At 36.8% G+C, this 17,918-nt stretch overlaps 2 protein-coding genes across 9 annotated transcripts in view; both read right to left on the bottom strand.

Moving 5' to 3' along the window:
- Window positions 1-290: 290 nt before the first annotated feature.
- Window positions 291-11,412, bottom strand: LOC110445317 (sodium-dependent glucose transporter 1-like). 4 transcript variants are annotated; one of them, XM_021489860.1, is made up of 5 exons: window positions 11,255-11,412; window positions 3,873-4,006; window positions 3,486-3,674; window positions 2,986-3,268; window positions 291-2,034 (listed from the first exon to the last, which is right to left on the bottom strand). In XM_021489860.1, the coding sequence occupies exons 3-5, from the start codon at window positions 3,588-3,590 to the stop codon at window positions 833-835; spliced, it is 1,590 nt and encodes a 529-aa protein (XP_021345535.1). In that variant the 5' UTR covers window positions 3,591-3,674; window positions 3,873-4,006; window positions 11,255-11,412; the 3' UTR covers window positions 291-832. The 4 variants fall into 4 exon arrangements, with proteins under 4 accessions (XP_021345535.1, XP_021345536.1, XP_021345538.1 ...); XM_021489861.1 differs by lacking the exon at window positions 11,255-11,412 and adding an exon at window positions 9,308-10,397; XM_021489863.1 differs by lacking the exon at window positions 3,873-4,006.
- A 3,544-nt stretch (window positions 11,413-14,956) lies between these two features.
- Window positions 14,957-17,918, bottom strand: part of LOC110445315 (inositol hexakisphosphate kinase 3-like) — a 44,274-nt gene continuing 41,312 nt past the window's right edge. For all 5 annotated transcript variants that reach the window (XM_021489854.1, XM_021489855.1, XM_021489857.1 and 2 more), the window contains 2 exons: window positions 17,198-17,373; window positions 14,957-16,236 (listed from right to left, as the gene is read on the bottom strand). In XM_021489854.1, the coding sequence (XP_021345529.1) occupies window positions 15,673-16,236; window positions 17,198-17,373 (740 nt within the window). In that variant the 3' untranslated portion in view covers window positions 14,957-15,672. The remainder of the gene's footprint in view (window positions 16,237-17,197; window positions 17,374-17,918) is intronic.

Raw genomic sequence — 17,918 nt, 5'->3', positions numbered from 1 at the left:
TAATTTTCCCTTTGGGGCCCCGCCCTGGCCCCAGGGGTTGGGGTAGGAATCCCAATTTTACAATTTTGAAGCCTCATCTACCAAGGATGATTCTGACCAAGTTTGAAAAAAATCCATCCACTGGTTCTTGAGAAGAAGTTGAAAATGTAAAAGTTTACGCACGACGCACGACGCACGACGGACGACGGACGACGGACGACGACGGACGAAAAGCGATTTTTGAGCTTTGCTCAAGTGACCTAAAAATAGTAATAAACTTCAAAATGCGTATTTTTTTCAAAATTGTAATTTAATGTATCAAATTGTTGAGAGTGCAAAACATAATCACAATATGTAATAGAAGTGTCACACACAAATAATGTTTAATTAATGCCGTGATATCACAACAATGTCAATGCAGAATTGAGTAGGGGGCCGAACTATGTTGACTTATGTGTATGTACATGTATATATCACCAGAAAGGGGCGTACTTGTCATTTGCATATTTTTTTTACAAACAAATATGGAACAAGTTCTCTTTTTAACTTATATATAAATCATTCCTATTGGTTGGGATGGAAGCGCGTAAGGGAAGGAGGGGAGGGGGGCCCGTAATATGGAAGAAAACAGGAGAACCATAAAAACCCACGTGGGTGGGTGATGACTTTTTTCAAGTCAATAAGGAGAATCGAACCTGTGAGTTTTGATGAAAGGCGAGTGTTATTTATGCTGCACCACTTGACCGTCCTTGGTGATTTGATTATATTGGAATCAAATTAACAGCAATGATCAGAAAAGAGAAACGAAATCCCAGTTCCCGATCACTACTGGTCAGTCTAACCACCAGTGCAGCTACAGCCTCACTTCATTAGTTTTATCACCTCCTTGAATAAATGTTTCTGTCACGGATGCTGTGGTTTCGTATGTCTGAGTTTTGTCAAAAGTTTTACCAAAATGTTTCACAGCGTATCTGGTAAAACCGACCAGAACAACGTAAAGTAATAGAACCAGGAATCCTTCTGCAACAAATCCATAGCACAACCATATCTCACCAAACGCCTCCATGATGTTTCCCAACATTACCGGATTGACTGCCGCGCCGAAACAAGCGGAAATCATAAAAAGGGAAGAAATTTTCCCGGTCACCGGGGTAATATATTCATTTATCCATGTAAAGATCAAGGAAAACACCATAGCTCTGAAGAAACCGTGAACACAACAAGAAATCCACATGCCAATCTCGTAATAATAAATGGAACTGATCAAAATGCCTACAAAGGACAAAAACACGAAGCCGCAATTGATACCAGCGTACACCAACGTGTTAACACACGTCATCAAAAATGACATAATTACAGAAACGATGCCACAGATATTGGTGATGGAGGTTATTAGAGCGCCATCTGCCGGCGTCCATTTGAGGTAATCCACACAGAATACAGTAAGATAGGAAACAAAAGCTTCTCCGATCCCGACAAAAAACAGTAGGAGCCCACTGGCCGTGACCAGACAACAGCCTTGTACTAAAGCAGGAAGTTTTCTAGAGCTACGTCCTGACTTTAACTCAACTTCCGGTTCCGCTAATTCCTTGGTCATGGCAATTGGTTTCGACTCGTCTTCCGGTTCTTTAGTGTCAATTTGCCTAGTAATGTCTGTACAATTATCTTGTTTATATACGAAGTACAACACTAAAAATGCTATCGATATACACAAAATTAGAATAGCGGTTAATGAATAGGGTATATATATCATCGATCGGAAAGTTACAGGTGAAGAGGGCGTGGTTGAGGCAAAATCAATTGTTTCTTTAGTACGGTCAACGTTAATTTGCTGTGACGGACCGGGGACAGAATTATTTAAAGATTCATTATAAAAGCTAGGTAGGTAGGTTTCTGTGGTGACGTTGATTGGTGTATCTCTGTTTGCTGGAATGTCCATCAGAAATGGAGCGGCTACCAATGGCGATGCGAAGCCCCCAATACAATACATTAGTTCCAGGCAGAAGAACAGTAAACGCTTGTTTTTCCATATAAGCAGAATCTCAGAATTGCCAACTGCAAGAAAAACACAAAATCATGTACTTTCAGAGATTTATATATTATAGTCTCGTATGCTTGTGATTATATTATCTATTTTCCTTTGAAAGAACTTGTTTCTTTATTATCGACCATATCGATATATAACATTGTGATAATTCAATGTGGATTCGACAGAAGGCGGTATGCTTACTCTTGGAAACATAGACTTGGAGGCATTTTAAGCTATCGCAGAGGGATATATTTTTCCGGTCATGATTTAACATCTGAACAGAAATTCACGAAAACCGTAATATTTTTTCACATAATAAAAATGTCTGTTCTCAAACCTTGTAATTTCAAGTAACTGTACATGGAAAGTTGAACTTAGTTTCGTGGCTTCTGTTTTCTCTCCAACAAAAAAAACCCATTTCAGACTCAAATTAGATTTTATTTCCTCAGCATTTTTCTTGAGGGATGCCGGGATTCGCTCATGTAACATTGTACCCTTTGACGTTTGGTAATAAACAATTCCTATGTGGGTTTCAATCATTTTCTAGTTAGCGTCAACACTGGTAGTAGCAAAGAAACAATAAGACCTATACTTATCCCGATCACTTAAAATCCTGGAATATGGATATTTTATTTTTCTGTGATAATTATTACTGCTTTTTATAAATGTATGTGATTATCTCCCTTTACTTGTAATACAATATGTTATTGTTATTTTACTTATATTTGTCGCAATATTAGCCCTTAAGAGCTAATGTTCCTTGTTTACCTGTATGCGACGTTAATAAAGTTGTCTTGTATCTTGTTCTTGTATCTTGTATCTTGTACCTATCTCGCAAAAACATTCCTCCTAATAGGTCGGCATATGGAGAAACTGTACAGTTAACTTTTGAGTTATCTTGAACCGAGTATGCTAAAGTATGTTTAGTCTTGTAATGTCTTGAACTAATACAAGTGGATCATGTATGTGGTACTTACTGGTATCTACGACTCCCTGGCAAAATCCCTGTACCACGTGAGCAGCTATCATTACTCCAAACACAACACACCAAGGGGTTACGGCAACACATATCGTTAATATGACTAAAGATATTCCGAATATCAACTTCCGGTTCAATCTTTCTAGCAATCCACCAGTTAGTGAGCCAAACGTGTAGCCAATGAAAAACGTTGTAGGAATCCATGAGCCCAACTTTAGGTTTACCTGACAGATATGTTGAATATCAGGAAAAGAGGGGCCAAACAGACCACGGTTCCAGCCCTGTACAAAAAGGGAAATAATCGGAGAAGTCGGCATTATGTTGCTGGTACGTTTGTATTAATGCAAATTCAGAACCAAATTATATCGTTTCTATTCTAATGTTTGATTTCAAATTTGTTATTACTTTACTTAATGTCTAGTGGATTTGTAGCGAGGCTGATAAATGTTCAGATATATTTGACTGTAATGTTTTTTTCAAAATTAAATAGTTACTTACAATCATGAAAAATGTACCGTAGATGCAGATGGAATATAGTACTTTCTGACGAGAGGCTTTTTCGGGCCTAATAGGGTGAGTTTTCTGGTCTGTACCTCCGTCCATCTATATTTCCTGAGTGATGATCTTGTCCATATTTCGTGTTGCCGATTCCCATTTGATCCAATTCCCTATCCACTTGTCTTATTTCTAAAAAGAGGAAAAAACAAGGTTGCATGGCTATTATCGAGAAATATACATACACGTGAATACAGTTGTACACAAGCTGTTGTCAATCAAATCAATCACTCTATCGACATCGCTCATCAACACATGAAATACGCACTGGCAGATTTACGAACACTATTTACAGTCACCTTGCAGGAAATCTACTGTTTAAATAGAAACCTTTTTCGGATGCTGTGTACAGCATTCACTGCGGTCCTCGCCATGCCTGGGCAAATCACAACCAATCAACAGACTTTCTTCTTCCGCGGAAGATCTTTAAATGCTGTGTTGATTTTTTTATGGTTTGATTAATGCTAAAAAAAAAAAAAAAAAAATCACGAAAAGGCGAGTTTTTTCAGTGAGCATCATGAACTATATCAATCTCAGATTACCACGCTTTTTGGACCGAACAATTTATCACAAAAAAAAAAAAAAAATCTCCTTCCGCGAAAGATTTTTAGATAATGTGATCATTATTTCATGATATATCAATGCTATAATATGGTGAAATATCTCTGTTTAAGACAAACAAAAATCAAAGAAAATATGTAAAGATCTTTAACAGTGGCGTTTTTAATCAGTAAAAGTACCAAACTATATTTGGTTCAAATTACTACGCCTCGTATTTCAATATTCTAAAGTGTGTCTTTAAAGAGTTTTTTCCCCTTGTCGATCATTGCGAAGTTTCATGCTCGCGACTTGTTGAAAGACTGTTTGATAACTGTCCTTGATAAAGTAGGCTTCCTGTTTTCTCTGTCTCAATGGAAAGTACCAAAGTGAAAGAGCTCGTGAATGTTGACTTATATACTAAAGTAGCCGTCAGCAGCTGTGCCTAACGAGTTTATAGATAGCTTCCAAAATGCGACAGCAGCTGTGCCTAACGAGTTTGTAAGATTGATTCCCAATACAGTCTCTAGATAATCGCCCGATTAGTGTAATACAAGTGTTTCGTGAATATAGCATATTAAACATAAAGAATTAAAACCTTATATAAATATTATTCCCATTAACCAGAAACTGAGGTCTTTAACCTTCGTTACAATATCGAGAGAAGGAGATATGCATAAGTCCGTGAATACACGCACTGGAAATAGTACAATCTCGTTTTAATTTTTTGTAAAATTAATCATGATAAAAACAAATTGTAATAATAATATTAAAATTATTTATTTATATTATCTATTTAATATTGATTTATTGATTTCTTTTATTTAAGGTCATCGTTAATTACTTTTATACTGCTAATGGTAGCGAGTAAGGGATCTATATTGTTTTAGCAATACTCTGCTTGTTATATATATTTTTATTGAAAATAATTATTAAGGGATGGGCTATTATGACCCTTACTCAACAACATGTTCTTTACTATTTACTGCCATTCTGTACAGACATACCACCTCCTTTATTCCATTATTTGAATCCTTCATACACAGCATCCCTAAGTGCCGTCGGCACTTTGATTTTGTCAGGTAGCAAATACATACAAAACTAAATGCGTATACACTCATTCGACAAAGGATACACTCCCACAGTTAGCTTGTTTACGCGTTTGCGTGGAGGATTTTGGAAGATCGTTTGTCTGTTGAAAAATAATGCATGCGCGCATGGTATATTGTCCAATAATGCATGGTTATTTACCAATGAAAACTGTCATTTCATTGAAGACGCGGTTTAATTATATATATTTACAAACGCCCTTCATATTTTCTTTTAAAAAGTCAGCTTGCAGTTACTGGACAGTAACTGCAGTCTGCGTTATCTGGTCGCATGACAATGACAACAGCAACCAATCCCACCGATACGATAGCCGCCATCTTGTTGTTGTCGTTTGGTTTATGTCGACTATGAAGACATCCAGTATAGGAAGGTTAGTTCTTATTTTTGTATAAGATTGAATGTTCTGCACGTTAGAGCGTTTAACTAGATTAATTAGAGCGTTTTACTGCATTAAACAGTTGTCGCCTGGTTACATTTTTTAATGGCGACCGTTGTTTGGAAAGTTTTCGGTCCGATAATGGCCGTCTGTGGCTGTTCCAGGCGTTGGACCAGTGAGGTTTTGCGGCAGCAGGACATATAAATTAAGCTCATCCGACTAATTAATAAAAGTCAGGTCGTATGAGGAAATGTAAAAATATAACGATTGAACGTCTGTCAGATTGCAGTTACAGACAATTTGAATGCAATCTGGGCGACAGATGAATAATCATCACGTCCTAACGGATTATTTATCTGTCACCCAGATTGTATTCATATTGGCTGTAACTGCAATTTGACAGACATTCAATCCTTGAATATTACAGTGGTTAACATCAATATTCTGCATTCAACTTCATATATCAGAGTAAAAAAAAACTTCTTGTGTCAGGGTTTTGACAGTTTTTAAGATTTCCTATGACCAATTTTAGCTAACGTTCAGCCATTGCTAATGTGATACTCATTTTTGCGTCAAAAAATACATTTAAATTTATAAGTGAGGACAATCAGATAACTTCTTGTACGAATTGAAATTAATAGAAAATTAACCTCACTAATAAAACAAGGTGATTGTATTACTTGTTAAATATTTATAATTGTTAGATCGATTAGCTTCGTTTGCCCACAATGTAATATTTTGCATAAGGTTCAAGTGTGCTGAAGTAATAAAAAGGAGGGATCAAAACTGTCGTCTAAATAAATGAAGTATCCAAATTGTACGATCTGTGCACCCTCGCATAGTTCTCACGATTCTTCGATTGATTCGGTCGGCAACCGTCGGACAAGCTAGGGTCACATTGTAATGAAAACAGGGTGGTCGGGTGGTGCAGTAGATAGCGCACTTTCCTTTCACCAGGCCGGCCGGGATTCGATTCCCAGATCGGGCGTGAAAAGGTGTGGGGTTAACTGTCCGACCACGTGGGATTTGTCCGGGTACTCCGGTTTCCTTCCCACAATAAGACCCCAACGCACTGACATCCGGGCCAATAAGATTTATTTATATAAGTTAAAATAAAATGGTTTCATAAACGTTGTAAAATGAATAAAGTTTTAAGTTAGCACGTTTTCACATGGCAAATAAAGAATTCGTTCGATGAGGAGCTACTAAATGCATTTTAGTGCGTGAAAGAGGTTTTTAACATGTGACCACATGCATAGCATACATTCGAAGAACCGACTGGCGTTAATGTTTCGGAGAGAGAAAAAAAAACAGTATGATTTATTTTGATTAGTTACAGAGACAAATATTCCTCTGTTTCGCTCAATAACACTTTTGTTAAATAAAAAAACAATATAAACATAATGTCTCACCTCTGATAGCATTGTGACGCTTCACGACCCAGATTCACTGTTACAACACAAATGGCAATGTTCACAGTGTGTATGGAATGTATGACACTCCCTCAGCGGGTCTTATCAGTCAAACACAAAAGTTCGCACAGGCCTGGGGAATCTATAATACGTTAATATTTGTTTTACTATGCACAATAAACCTCAGTGCTCTTGCCTTTTTTAAACGTGAATATTCTACATCATTTCGTATCTCTAGTGATTCTTTTCGGTCACAAGTTGGTTTACATTGCAGGTCGACAATCAATCCCCGAGAGTAGCTACAACGTTTTAGATTACATTTATTATTACACTGCTTACATAAAATAGTATGTAGTTCAACAGGAGACCAGGGGCCACGTAGTTCTCTGGGCATATTACTGGAGCGCCTGGCAGGTCACGTTAACAAGAGAACGTTTGCCATTTCTGTTGTATAATAGCACGATGACATTGCGTTTACTTCATTTATTCATATATCACATGGTTTACTAGACAAACCTATGTTATTTTTAATTTACCGTATGTAGCGCTTCATCCCGTCATGCTACTGGCCATATGGCCATGAAAAAGCCATGAAATTACCATGAGATGAATGCCATGAAAAAGCCATGAAAAAGCCCATGAAACACGACCCTTTTTAAGGGCCCTTATTTTTGTTAAACCCCATTAAATTACCATGAATATATTTTTTCAGCCATGAAAAAACAGAAATTCAAAACCATGAAAAAAGGCCATGAATGTGTGTGGCAAGGAAATTCATGGCCCATGAAACATAAAAATTCATGGCCCATGAAACATCAAAATTCATGGCCATGAATTCAACATGAATTCAATTTTCATGGCCATGAAAAATTATGCTCCACCACGAAAAATTAAACTCATAAATAATACAGGCATATATAAAGCTAGGCTGCATGTTTAAACAGTTAAAATATTATCAGAGTACTTTCCGGATTTGAACAAAAACAAGGAGAGGAACGAGAACATGAACCACCTCCATTTACACAGGTAAGATCAGATGTTCCTTCGTGTGTCGATCTCGTCTTTATAAAGTTGTGTTTAACCACTAAAATATAAACCAGCAAACAAAATTACATTTTATCATTTTATGCTATTTTGTGTGTGAATGAAAATTGAATAGAAAGTCAATAATCATTGGGTTTCATCATCAGATATTGCCGTAAGATTTCAGGAACAATTCAGAAATGTTTCAGCAAAGCCAACTGCTATATGCATAAGCAAACCTTACTGTGATTTCTAGCCAAACAACATTAAGCAAGTTCCGGGACATTTCAACAATGCTTCTTAATCACTGTTTGCTAAACAATACAACATACACTTCAACACTAGGACCAAAAAAAATAAAAAAATGTCTTGTTTCTCAAATTATTGTTAGATAAATTTAGGGCAATTACTGACTGTAGTGATGGGTAACTTTAGTCCATTTAAGCCTTTTTTTAAGTGATTTTTTTATATATATATCGTCTTCAAATAATAAAAATAAATTTAGAAGTTGGAACGACATGAATGCACTCCTGCTTTCTGTCACAAAATCTTTCTATTTTAGTAATTTAAAAAGGATGACACTGTCTGACCTTCACCCGAGAATCCAAAAATGCAAACTTGTCAATCATCAAAATTAGATACAAATATTTGTGTGTGTTGTCATGATGCTGTTTATTACAATCTGAATATCTCCATTATGGATGCAGATCTAGATCATGATTTAAAGTACATAAAACTTAAGAAGGCAAGAATTACACAAACCTATGATCACTAGTTACATATGGTCAGTGAATGAAGTATATCTATATTTGTGTGATCATGTCTTGTACATGTAGCTATAGAACTTTAGAAAGTGATAGTATTATTGTTCCATTATTAGACACGAATTTCACATTGAATACTTTGAGATTGTGTCATCCCATTCGTATGCTGTTTTAAATCATAATGTGAGATGTTGTTTTAAATCATAATGTGAGATGTTGAAGTGTGTAGCTTACATAGTCCGATATGAACACCGACCATCTGTACTCTTATACGGGAATTCGGGAGTAAATTATGTCATATTGTTGTATTTCATCAAATTGTAACATGATACAAGTATTCCATCCAAATAAGGTCGTAGTATTATGTTGTTAGTCTGTAAATTAACGATATAAGTGTTTAAATGCGAGGTGAAGACTGCATATTGAACCAATCAATGTGTATCAGCAGACGACAAGTCCACCGCTAGATGTAATCTGTATTTTTACGGGAAACACATGTTTATACTCAAAACGATTGTTCAGCGTGTTGATATAACATCATACCTGTCATGTGTATTCCATTTTATCATACTGTCTAATCTTTTATAGCCCATTAGAGTCGAAAGTTTGTCTTGGACATAGCGGTTCGTCTTCTACGGCAGCCATATTTGTTTATCTTTTCGGTAACACTCGGGAGTCATCCACATAGTATTTACTCGGATCTCTCGGACTTTATTAACTTAGTATATTAGATTCGAAGGTTTGATCATGGAAACTGATGTTATAGTTATTGACCATCAACTTTCTTCTAACTACACTTGTTTCAGTTAATAAATGATCATTAAAAATAAAGAAAATTAATTTAATGATCATAAAAATTAGTTTCATGAGCATTAAATTCTCATTTCTTTTATTATCGAAAACAATAACGGCTTAAAAATTTAACAGAACAGTTCAGCATTTTTCAGCATTATCCTGAACAGTTCAGCAGTTTTCAGCATATATTTTCTCGTATTTACGAAGTACATTTATCGTGATGTGCCAAATGTACACTCGTGTTGTGATATGATAAATCGTTCCAACATATATATATACCATGATATACCCTAATTAATTCTGTAAATATTCATGGCCATGAACATGCATGGTGAACACTATATTAAAAATTTCTATGATGATATATATATAGATATCATGGCCTTTGTTGAAAAATTCATGGCCATGAATTTATGATCTTTACTAGAAGCTGTGGAATTACTTTTTCATGGCCATGAATTCTTCATGTCTTTACTTGGACGCCATGATATTTTTCTTCGTGGCCTTGAACTATCTGGTATCTCGGACACTTTTAGAGCAACTAATTTTAATGGCAGTGGTTTTCCAAATTTCAATGCCATGAAATACACCATCGGAATTCATGGCCATGATTTCATTTTTTCAGGGCCATACTATGACCATGATTATTTTTTGCGACGAGAAATCATGGCCATGGTTCTTGACACTCGTATCAGACAACTATATTCATTGAAATTTAAGGGGATGTATGTGTGATTCATGGGGTATTCAACGAAATGTCATGGCCTTATTAATGGCATCCAGGCTTTTTAATGGGGTTTTCACAGGAATTTCATGGGATTTTTATGGGATATGCTTCCAGTAGTGGCATGTAGCATCACTGTGGTTCCTTTGGTTATTTAAAAGTATATCATCTTAAGCCTTTTTTTTTTTTTTTTAGATATTTCACCCCTGTGACTTTGACAGTGGGTCATTCAGTTGAACGAATTTGGTAATCCTTCCTCCTTGCATGCTCAGATATCATCACCTAGGGGCTTTTTGGTACTGAAAAGATTTTTGTTAAAAAAAAATAACACATTTGACACTCAATTGTGCCCTTGCAAGGTAGTCAATGTTATTCAGTTGGACAAACTTCGTAGCCCTTCATCCAAACATTCTATTGGCCAAATGTGAAAAAAAAGTTGACGCTGGACGCACGGACGTACGACAAATGATTGATGCCGCGTCACGGCATAAGCTTAGTTGGCACTTCGGTCCTTGTCTCGTTCAACCAAACTCTTGTTGTCTGCGTAAGCTACGCCGAACTACAAGTGATCAAGCGTCTGGTTGAATGAGACTACTTCGGTCCAGTAATTAGCAGATAACCATTTCCCCGTGCACCGTGCTTTATCCACATACAATGTAAAATGAGACTAACAATGTCCTGTGCGTGGTAAAAGCAGGCAATTAATCAGACGTCTATATTTAGATTCCCACAGCCTGTCTATAAATACCGCAACATATTTTAACCGGTGTTGTAGAGCCCTTTAAATCATTTTCAATAAAAAAAGGATTTAGGACCTAAGCACAATTATTCATTAATGTATCGACTGGCGCCGTAAACGTCTAGTATTTAGACCAGCTACTGCTGATAACACACTACGCTACTGTACATTTCAGTAGTAAATGGACAACATCTATTCGCCACCAAATGCAGATAAAATCATATAACCATACCTTGATTCACCACAAACGTATATCCGTCTAACAGAGTCACTAAGCAGATGGATACGGCCCGGTAGTACGGTATATGGTATATACACGAAGGTGTGTTTACTCACGCAAATAACACTATGTCTGCTATATGTAAGCGTAAATGTCGAACGGAATTTACGTGTATACACGTAACAGTACACGTTTGAAGACGCGCAGCGAACCGCAACGATCCCGATCGTGATAGTAGCTGTGGTTTATAGGCTAGTTTTACACACAAATTGTTATTCAAATAAATTATACGAATTTGAGTAGGTCATACAAATACAGGATTGCCCCAATTTGGGGACAAAACTGAGGTTGTGTGTCATTTTTGATGAGAACTATTTCTTATAAGATAGGGGGATCAATTGCAGCCAAATGTTACAATAACATTAAATGAACATGACTCTGAGTCACATTATTGTTTCACCTTGTCAAAATGAAACAGCCGGAGTGTTACTTTTATGATGTATTCGTCAATTCTTGTGTAGATTACACGCAAATCGTTTTGATCTTGATACCCAATCTCTTTCTGTACGTCTATCAATCCGAAATTACACTACACAGTTCCTCCCCATATGGGGCCGCGGTGGCATAGTGGTTAAAGCGTCTGACATTCTGCTATCACTAGCCCTCCACCACTGGGTCGCGGGTTCGAGGCACTCGTGGGGCAGTCGGCAGGTACTGGCTGTAGGTCGGTGGTTCTTTCTCCAGGATCTCCGGCTTTCCTCCACCACCAAAAACTGGCACGTCCTTAAAGGGTCATTTAGCTGTTATGAGGACGTAAAACAAAAACAAACCTCCCCATATGTTCAATTATTACATTTTCCTGTCCTCCCCCTCCATATTTTGTATCCTTATATTTCATTCTCATTTGTCAGATTGTATTTATTTCGCACATCAAGTTTCTAGAAAGGTTGGTCATATTTGACCAATTCACTATTTCATTTTCGATTGGTATTACTTTCAGATGCGTTTAGGAAAAGGAAAAATAAGACCCGATTGATTTATTAATGCCTACCATGAACAATTATTGATGACTAATCCTTAGATTGTTTGTTACCTTAATTATTTCTTGGTTTTCACGGGATATATAATTTGGTGTAAAAACCGCTTAGCCTCTGGAACACTTGGAACCGCCTCCGTGTTTGCCTGGATTTATATATTTCCTTCTGATTTGATGTCTCCACAGTATACGTTATCTGTTTGTACTGCGGATTGACGGTGTAGTATATATGTTTATATAATTGTTATTATAACATATCCAATGACTCATTCCTTCCTTGTGTGACATGTGATTGCATTAATGAGAGCTGCCTACCTGATGACGTTGAATCCTGACGATGGCCAGGACCTAAATCGAATGATTATATTATCATATTTTGACTCGTGGTACATCTGCGTGTTAATAAAATCGGAGTAATCGAATAACCACTCATTTTTAATTTGTACATTTAGAACAATATTGCCACCAAAGTATATCCGATAATTGCATGAATACCTTCGTTATATACAGTGTTGGTGAAAATCCATCTTTGAGTTTCTTTTTCACCATGTTGACCTTGATGACGAGTAATTTGTAACGTTTACCTTTGTTTAATTACAATTATCTGAGTTTGATAATAATGATAATAAATCGTGATTCTTGTATACCGCTTTATCACAATTCAACTTCACAAATTATTTTCCGTTGTTATAGGGCCTTTGCAACCAGCAAATATCTTCCTCAACTCCCTTGGGAGCAAACAGCCAGTGCTGCAATTTCGGCGCTCACAGCTAACATTCAACAGTTCTAGCACTACCCGACCACGTACTCATTTACAGCTGAGTAGACTGGAACAGATACAACATAGTGCCGTGACGTGACTCGAACCTGCAACATTTTAGTCACGAGCCCGGTGCTATCACTAGACTATACTACCGTGCTTCCTGTAATCGCAACAACTGGTTTACCCGTTGTCAGCATGTGACAGCTGGTCGGAATGCTGTACAGGGTGTTTTAAGTCGACATAGTATCCGCGCTTCCACAATAAGGCAAATACATCAATACACCCTGCCTACAGTACACAAACACACAATAACGCATATGTTACACACATGAAGCACTGTAACGTCCTTAAATGATTAACTGTTAAATATTTACCGACGAGTGGCATTGCCACTATATAGCTCTACCAAATTCAGTTGAAATTCATATAGGCTATGAATGTCACGGACCAATTGTTGACGTCATCATTATTATGACGCCATAATGTTTACGTTGGATACCACTGACCTTCCCTGGGCGATGGCTGTTCTATTCAGTGAACAAGCACACACGATACATACATTACATTATTTGAACTGAATGCTGACCAAAAAATAAGAAAACAAATGATTCCAAAAATGGTAAACATAAGTATTGAACTGCTTTCATTTGTCATTCATATTGCTTATGAATGCCAACTGAAAGCAGATTAATGCTTAATTGAAGGTTTAACAAAATAAAAATAAACTAGCCAACCCCTTCCAACTCCGATATGAGTTTTGAGCTGAAGATAAGAAGTAACAATGTCTCGATCACAGTCTGTTTATTGCAGGTAGATGATAACAATAAAATATCACACATTAATATACAATATGTATATGATACTTTATATTACTGAAAATGTGTGTCTAGTCAATAATTTAATGATATACCATGGTTAATATAATTACTATTTTTTTATTTAAAAAGAAAAGCACATGGGCCTTAACATTTACATGAATGATGTGTGTGGAAAAAATATTAAAAAATGTGCATGCAGTTCAAAATAGCAAATGGTTTACACGTAAGTATAGACAAAGGGTAGGTACACGTAGGCGAAATCAACAATGCACAAGTACTACTATTTATGGATCAACATATACACTTTTACTATTTCTAAACATCTTCTTTAGTTTGGTAAGTATGGATTAGGAAAAATTCTTTTTACACAACCAATTAGATTTTTAATGTGACATTTAGACGACTTGTAGGATATGTACACTGTCACCTTCATCAGACAAATGACCAGTGAAGCGTATGCACACAAAGGTTTAAAATGTGAACGAGTTGTCCACAAAATCGATGTCGATTCGCTGAATCGAGTCATTTCGTTACATATAAAACAAATATTGTACATACGCTTAAAGTGAAACCGAATAGACATCGATTGTGTGGACAACTATAGCAAAATGTTCGAATAACATATACATGTATATGTAAAACCAATGGTCTTGTGACCGTAATAAATTTATAATCTTGATATAAAGTATCCTATCGTAGCATTGTACATTGTTATATATTGTTGTCTTATTTATAATCTACTAAAATGTTGACCAGGGAATTTACTATGATTATCGTGGGTGTTTTTATGGAAAGATGTACATTTATCTATATTAGAGGTCGGGTTGCCTCTGCACAGCCAGTTAAAGAGAAATTAAGCTCCGCATGACCTAGGTCGATACATGAAATTAAGATAATATGTAATTTCGAAGCATTCAGTTGGGCAAAAGCGATTGGCATTTACATGTCCGATGAACTATTTTTAAGGAGACATCAGCCTTAATGTCTTGCTATTAACAACGTTAGCATGGCTATGAACCATATTGTACTAACAAATGTTACAAATAATTACATACAAACGTTTTGGATATACCATCTTTCAGGGGGGGGGNCCAGAAGTATGTATGATATGTATTGAAAATCAATCTGCAATCTTTTCCATGTATTTTGATAATAGGATTTCGTCAACCTTGCAATATCGCGTTGTTGCCGCTCAAACAGATATACGCGGCACCAAGATACTAGCATCACAGTCCTAATTTATAGTCTCACTTACTTTCATGTCATCCTCGATATCCAGGGGTTACACTCACTTTCGTTCTGTGCACCCCTGGAATATGTCATAGCAAAACTGAAGGCACATGGCTAAATACTGTATAACACGAAATGTTCGTGGGTACTTTCCTTCGTGGTTTAAAGCCATTAAGATTGTTTCGTAGTACAAACTTTCGTGATTTTCCTATATAAGCATACAGTAGATACGTATTTTATTCAAATTAGTTGTATTTAGATCTGAGGTGCAATAGCAACCACGAAAACCACGAATGTTATACAGTATTTGATTGGTGTCAGCTAAACAAATCTGACCGACCACTAGGCTGATACTTGTCCTTTGCAGATTACAGAGGAGCGACGCCCGACTTCAAAGTTTTACCGTTACGCGACCGCGAGATTCTTGTGATGTACATCAAAGGATCAAACAAGCCTTTTCGTTTCATCCACAAGGCGGTGCACACTGAAACGTCGATTTTGCTATGACATATTCAAGGTGTGCAGAGAACGAAAGTGAGTGTAACCCTTGAATATCGAGGATGCTGTCATGTGTAGGTGTTATCTAATTGTCGGCAATCGACTGTAATATATCAATGAGATTCACGAGTCCAAACAATATACCTTCCTCGAACTGTGTCCCATAACTATGTTCCTTCATGTCAGATTTCAGCACCGTACGACCAAAATCAATCAACCGGACGTCTGCCGTGCTAGTGTCATATTCACATTCCGGCAGATGAACACTGTTCAAACCCTCCCCCTCATTTTTTCTTTTGTCTTTCTCATCACTTGATGTGGGCTGATCGACATTCAAACCCTTTTCTGATTGGTCAAACTTTTCCGAAGGTGTCGTTCCTTCTTTTGAGTGGTCAGAACAATGATCATTGTTGAGGTAACCATCGTAAAACAACAGAAGAGAAGAGCCAAAGAAATAGAATTTATCTTGTATCGACAATATGCGATGAAGTCTGCGCAGTTTATTTATAATCCGGGTAATGTCACGGACATTGAGGACGCAACTGTTGTGAAAGAATCGTCTGAGCTCCTGCCGAAGGCCAGCATCATCGAGTGTCCAGCCGTGGTGTTTATTGTGCGATAGGTAGGTGTTAGTCTCCGCTTCGTACATCTGTCAACAGCAATTCAAATATTCAGCATTTTCTTATGCTACAAAAATTAGTTCATCTTAATATTTAAAAAAAAAATCATCCTTCTTGATTTTTTACTAACTCAATTCCTTTATAACTCATATATTGGAAAATAAGTCGATGTGATGTTGAAAATTGGAAAAATGGGTAGCATCATTCTGAAATTTTCAACACGTCTTGAGAGACCGAACGTTAAGGATGCAATCAATAAAATTCTGAAACAAGGTAAGTTTTTGTTCTTTTTGTTTGCGAAATATTTTAAGTAGTTTTGTGTGGTTAGAAAGTTTAATATTGATATTGTTCCAAAACTTTCTTTTCCTGTTGAAATGCTAACAGTAATATGATAGGCCGTCATGGGGAAGAGTAATATGTCCCTATAACACAGCGAAATATTGAAAACATATCAATTACGAGTTAAGTTCAATTGTCAATTTAAAAGATCAATCTGAGAGAGAAAGAAGATCAATGCGATGCAAATCTGCAACAGCATGTTTAAGTATGTCCTCGATACTCCAAGGGCGACGCTCACTTTCGCTCTCTGCACCCCTGGAATATGTCATAGCAAAATTCAGTGTGCGCCACCTTGTTAAAGGGACAAGGAGACTAGTTCGATCCTTTTATGTACACCAACATAATCTTGCGGTAAAAAATGACTGACTTTGAAGTCGGGTGTTGCTCATTTTTAATATTCAAAGGAAAGGTATCAACCTAGCGATTGGTGAGGTTATAATTTTACCTGAGACCAATCGCACAGCTTTCATTTCCAGGGATGCAGAGAACGAAAGTGAGTGTAACCCATGGAGTATCGAGGATGGCTTAAATGGCGTAACACAACCACCGTTCCTACGTAGTTAGTGGCGATAGTCGTGCAGCTCAAGCTTCGGAATCTTAAAAAAGAAGCCAACTTTTAAGTACAACATACAATACGTCAGACGAACTTACATGCATGCCGCTCAAACGGATGCCCATAGTTCCGGAAGTGGAATTTGCTGATCGATCTTCGCGCACCCTCCGCTCCTCTTCAGTAGTATCGTCACCAGTTTGTTGGGTGCCTATTTTTAGATCCAGTATACATGGCATCCTCAGCGAACCAACCAGGTTTCCCAGCATGGTGTAATCTGCGTCTTGTTAAGGGTTTTTAATGGGTTTATGATAAAATAGTTTATATTTCCCATGAAGACTTTTTGAGTTTTGAAATGCAAATATCAGAGAAACCTACCACTTCAACAGTTGAAGCAGGTGTTTATATTTCCTATGAAGACCTTCTGAGTTTTTAAAGGCAAATATCAAAATGACAACGCTCTGAAGAGAAAACTAACACTTCAAAAGTTGAAACAGGTTTCTATATTTCCCATGAAGACTTTTTGAGTTTTGAAATGCAAATATCAAAATGACAACGCTCTGTAGAGAAAACACTTCAAAAGTTGAAACAGGTGTTTTGATTTATGGTGTCATTATTCAATAGCTTAATTAATACAGGCGGGCCATTAAATGTATCAGTCTGATAAGGAAACACAGAATTGTTAAATAGGAGACTAGATATTTAGGCCTTCTCTAAAATGATAGCTGGGTATCGCTGTAAAAAAATCCTATGTTTGGACGGTCAACTATCTATGGTAAACCTGTATTCAGAAGCAATCATCGGCAAATTCATTTTGGGTAT

This window comes from Mizuhopecten yessoensis, unplaced genomic scaffold (genome assembly GCF_002113885.1).
Source record: "Mizuhopecten yessoensis strain PY_sf001 unplaced genomic scaffold, ASM211388v2 scaffold2213, whole genome shotgun sequence".
Classification (NCBI taxonomy): Eukaryota; Metazoa; Mollusca; class Bivalvia; order Pectinida; family Pectinidae; genus Mizuhopecten; species Mizuhopecten yessoensis.
Note: the sequence above shows the minus strand (reverse complement) of the source record. Positions and strands in the feature narration are given on the sequence as shown.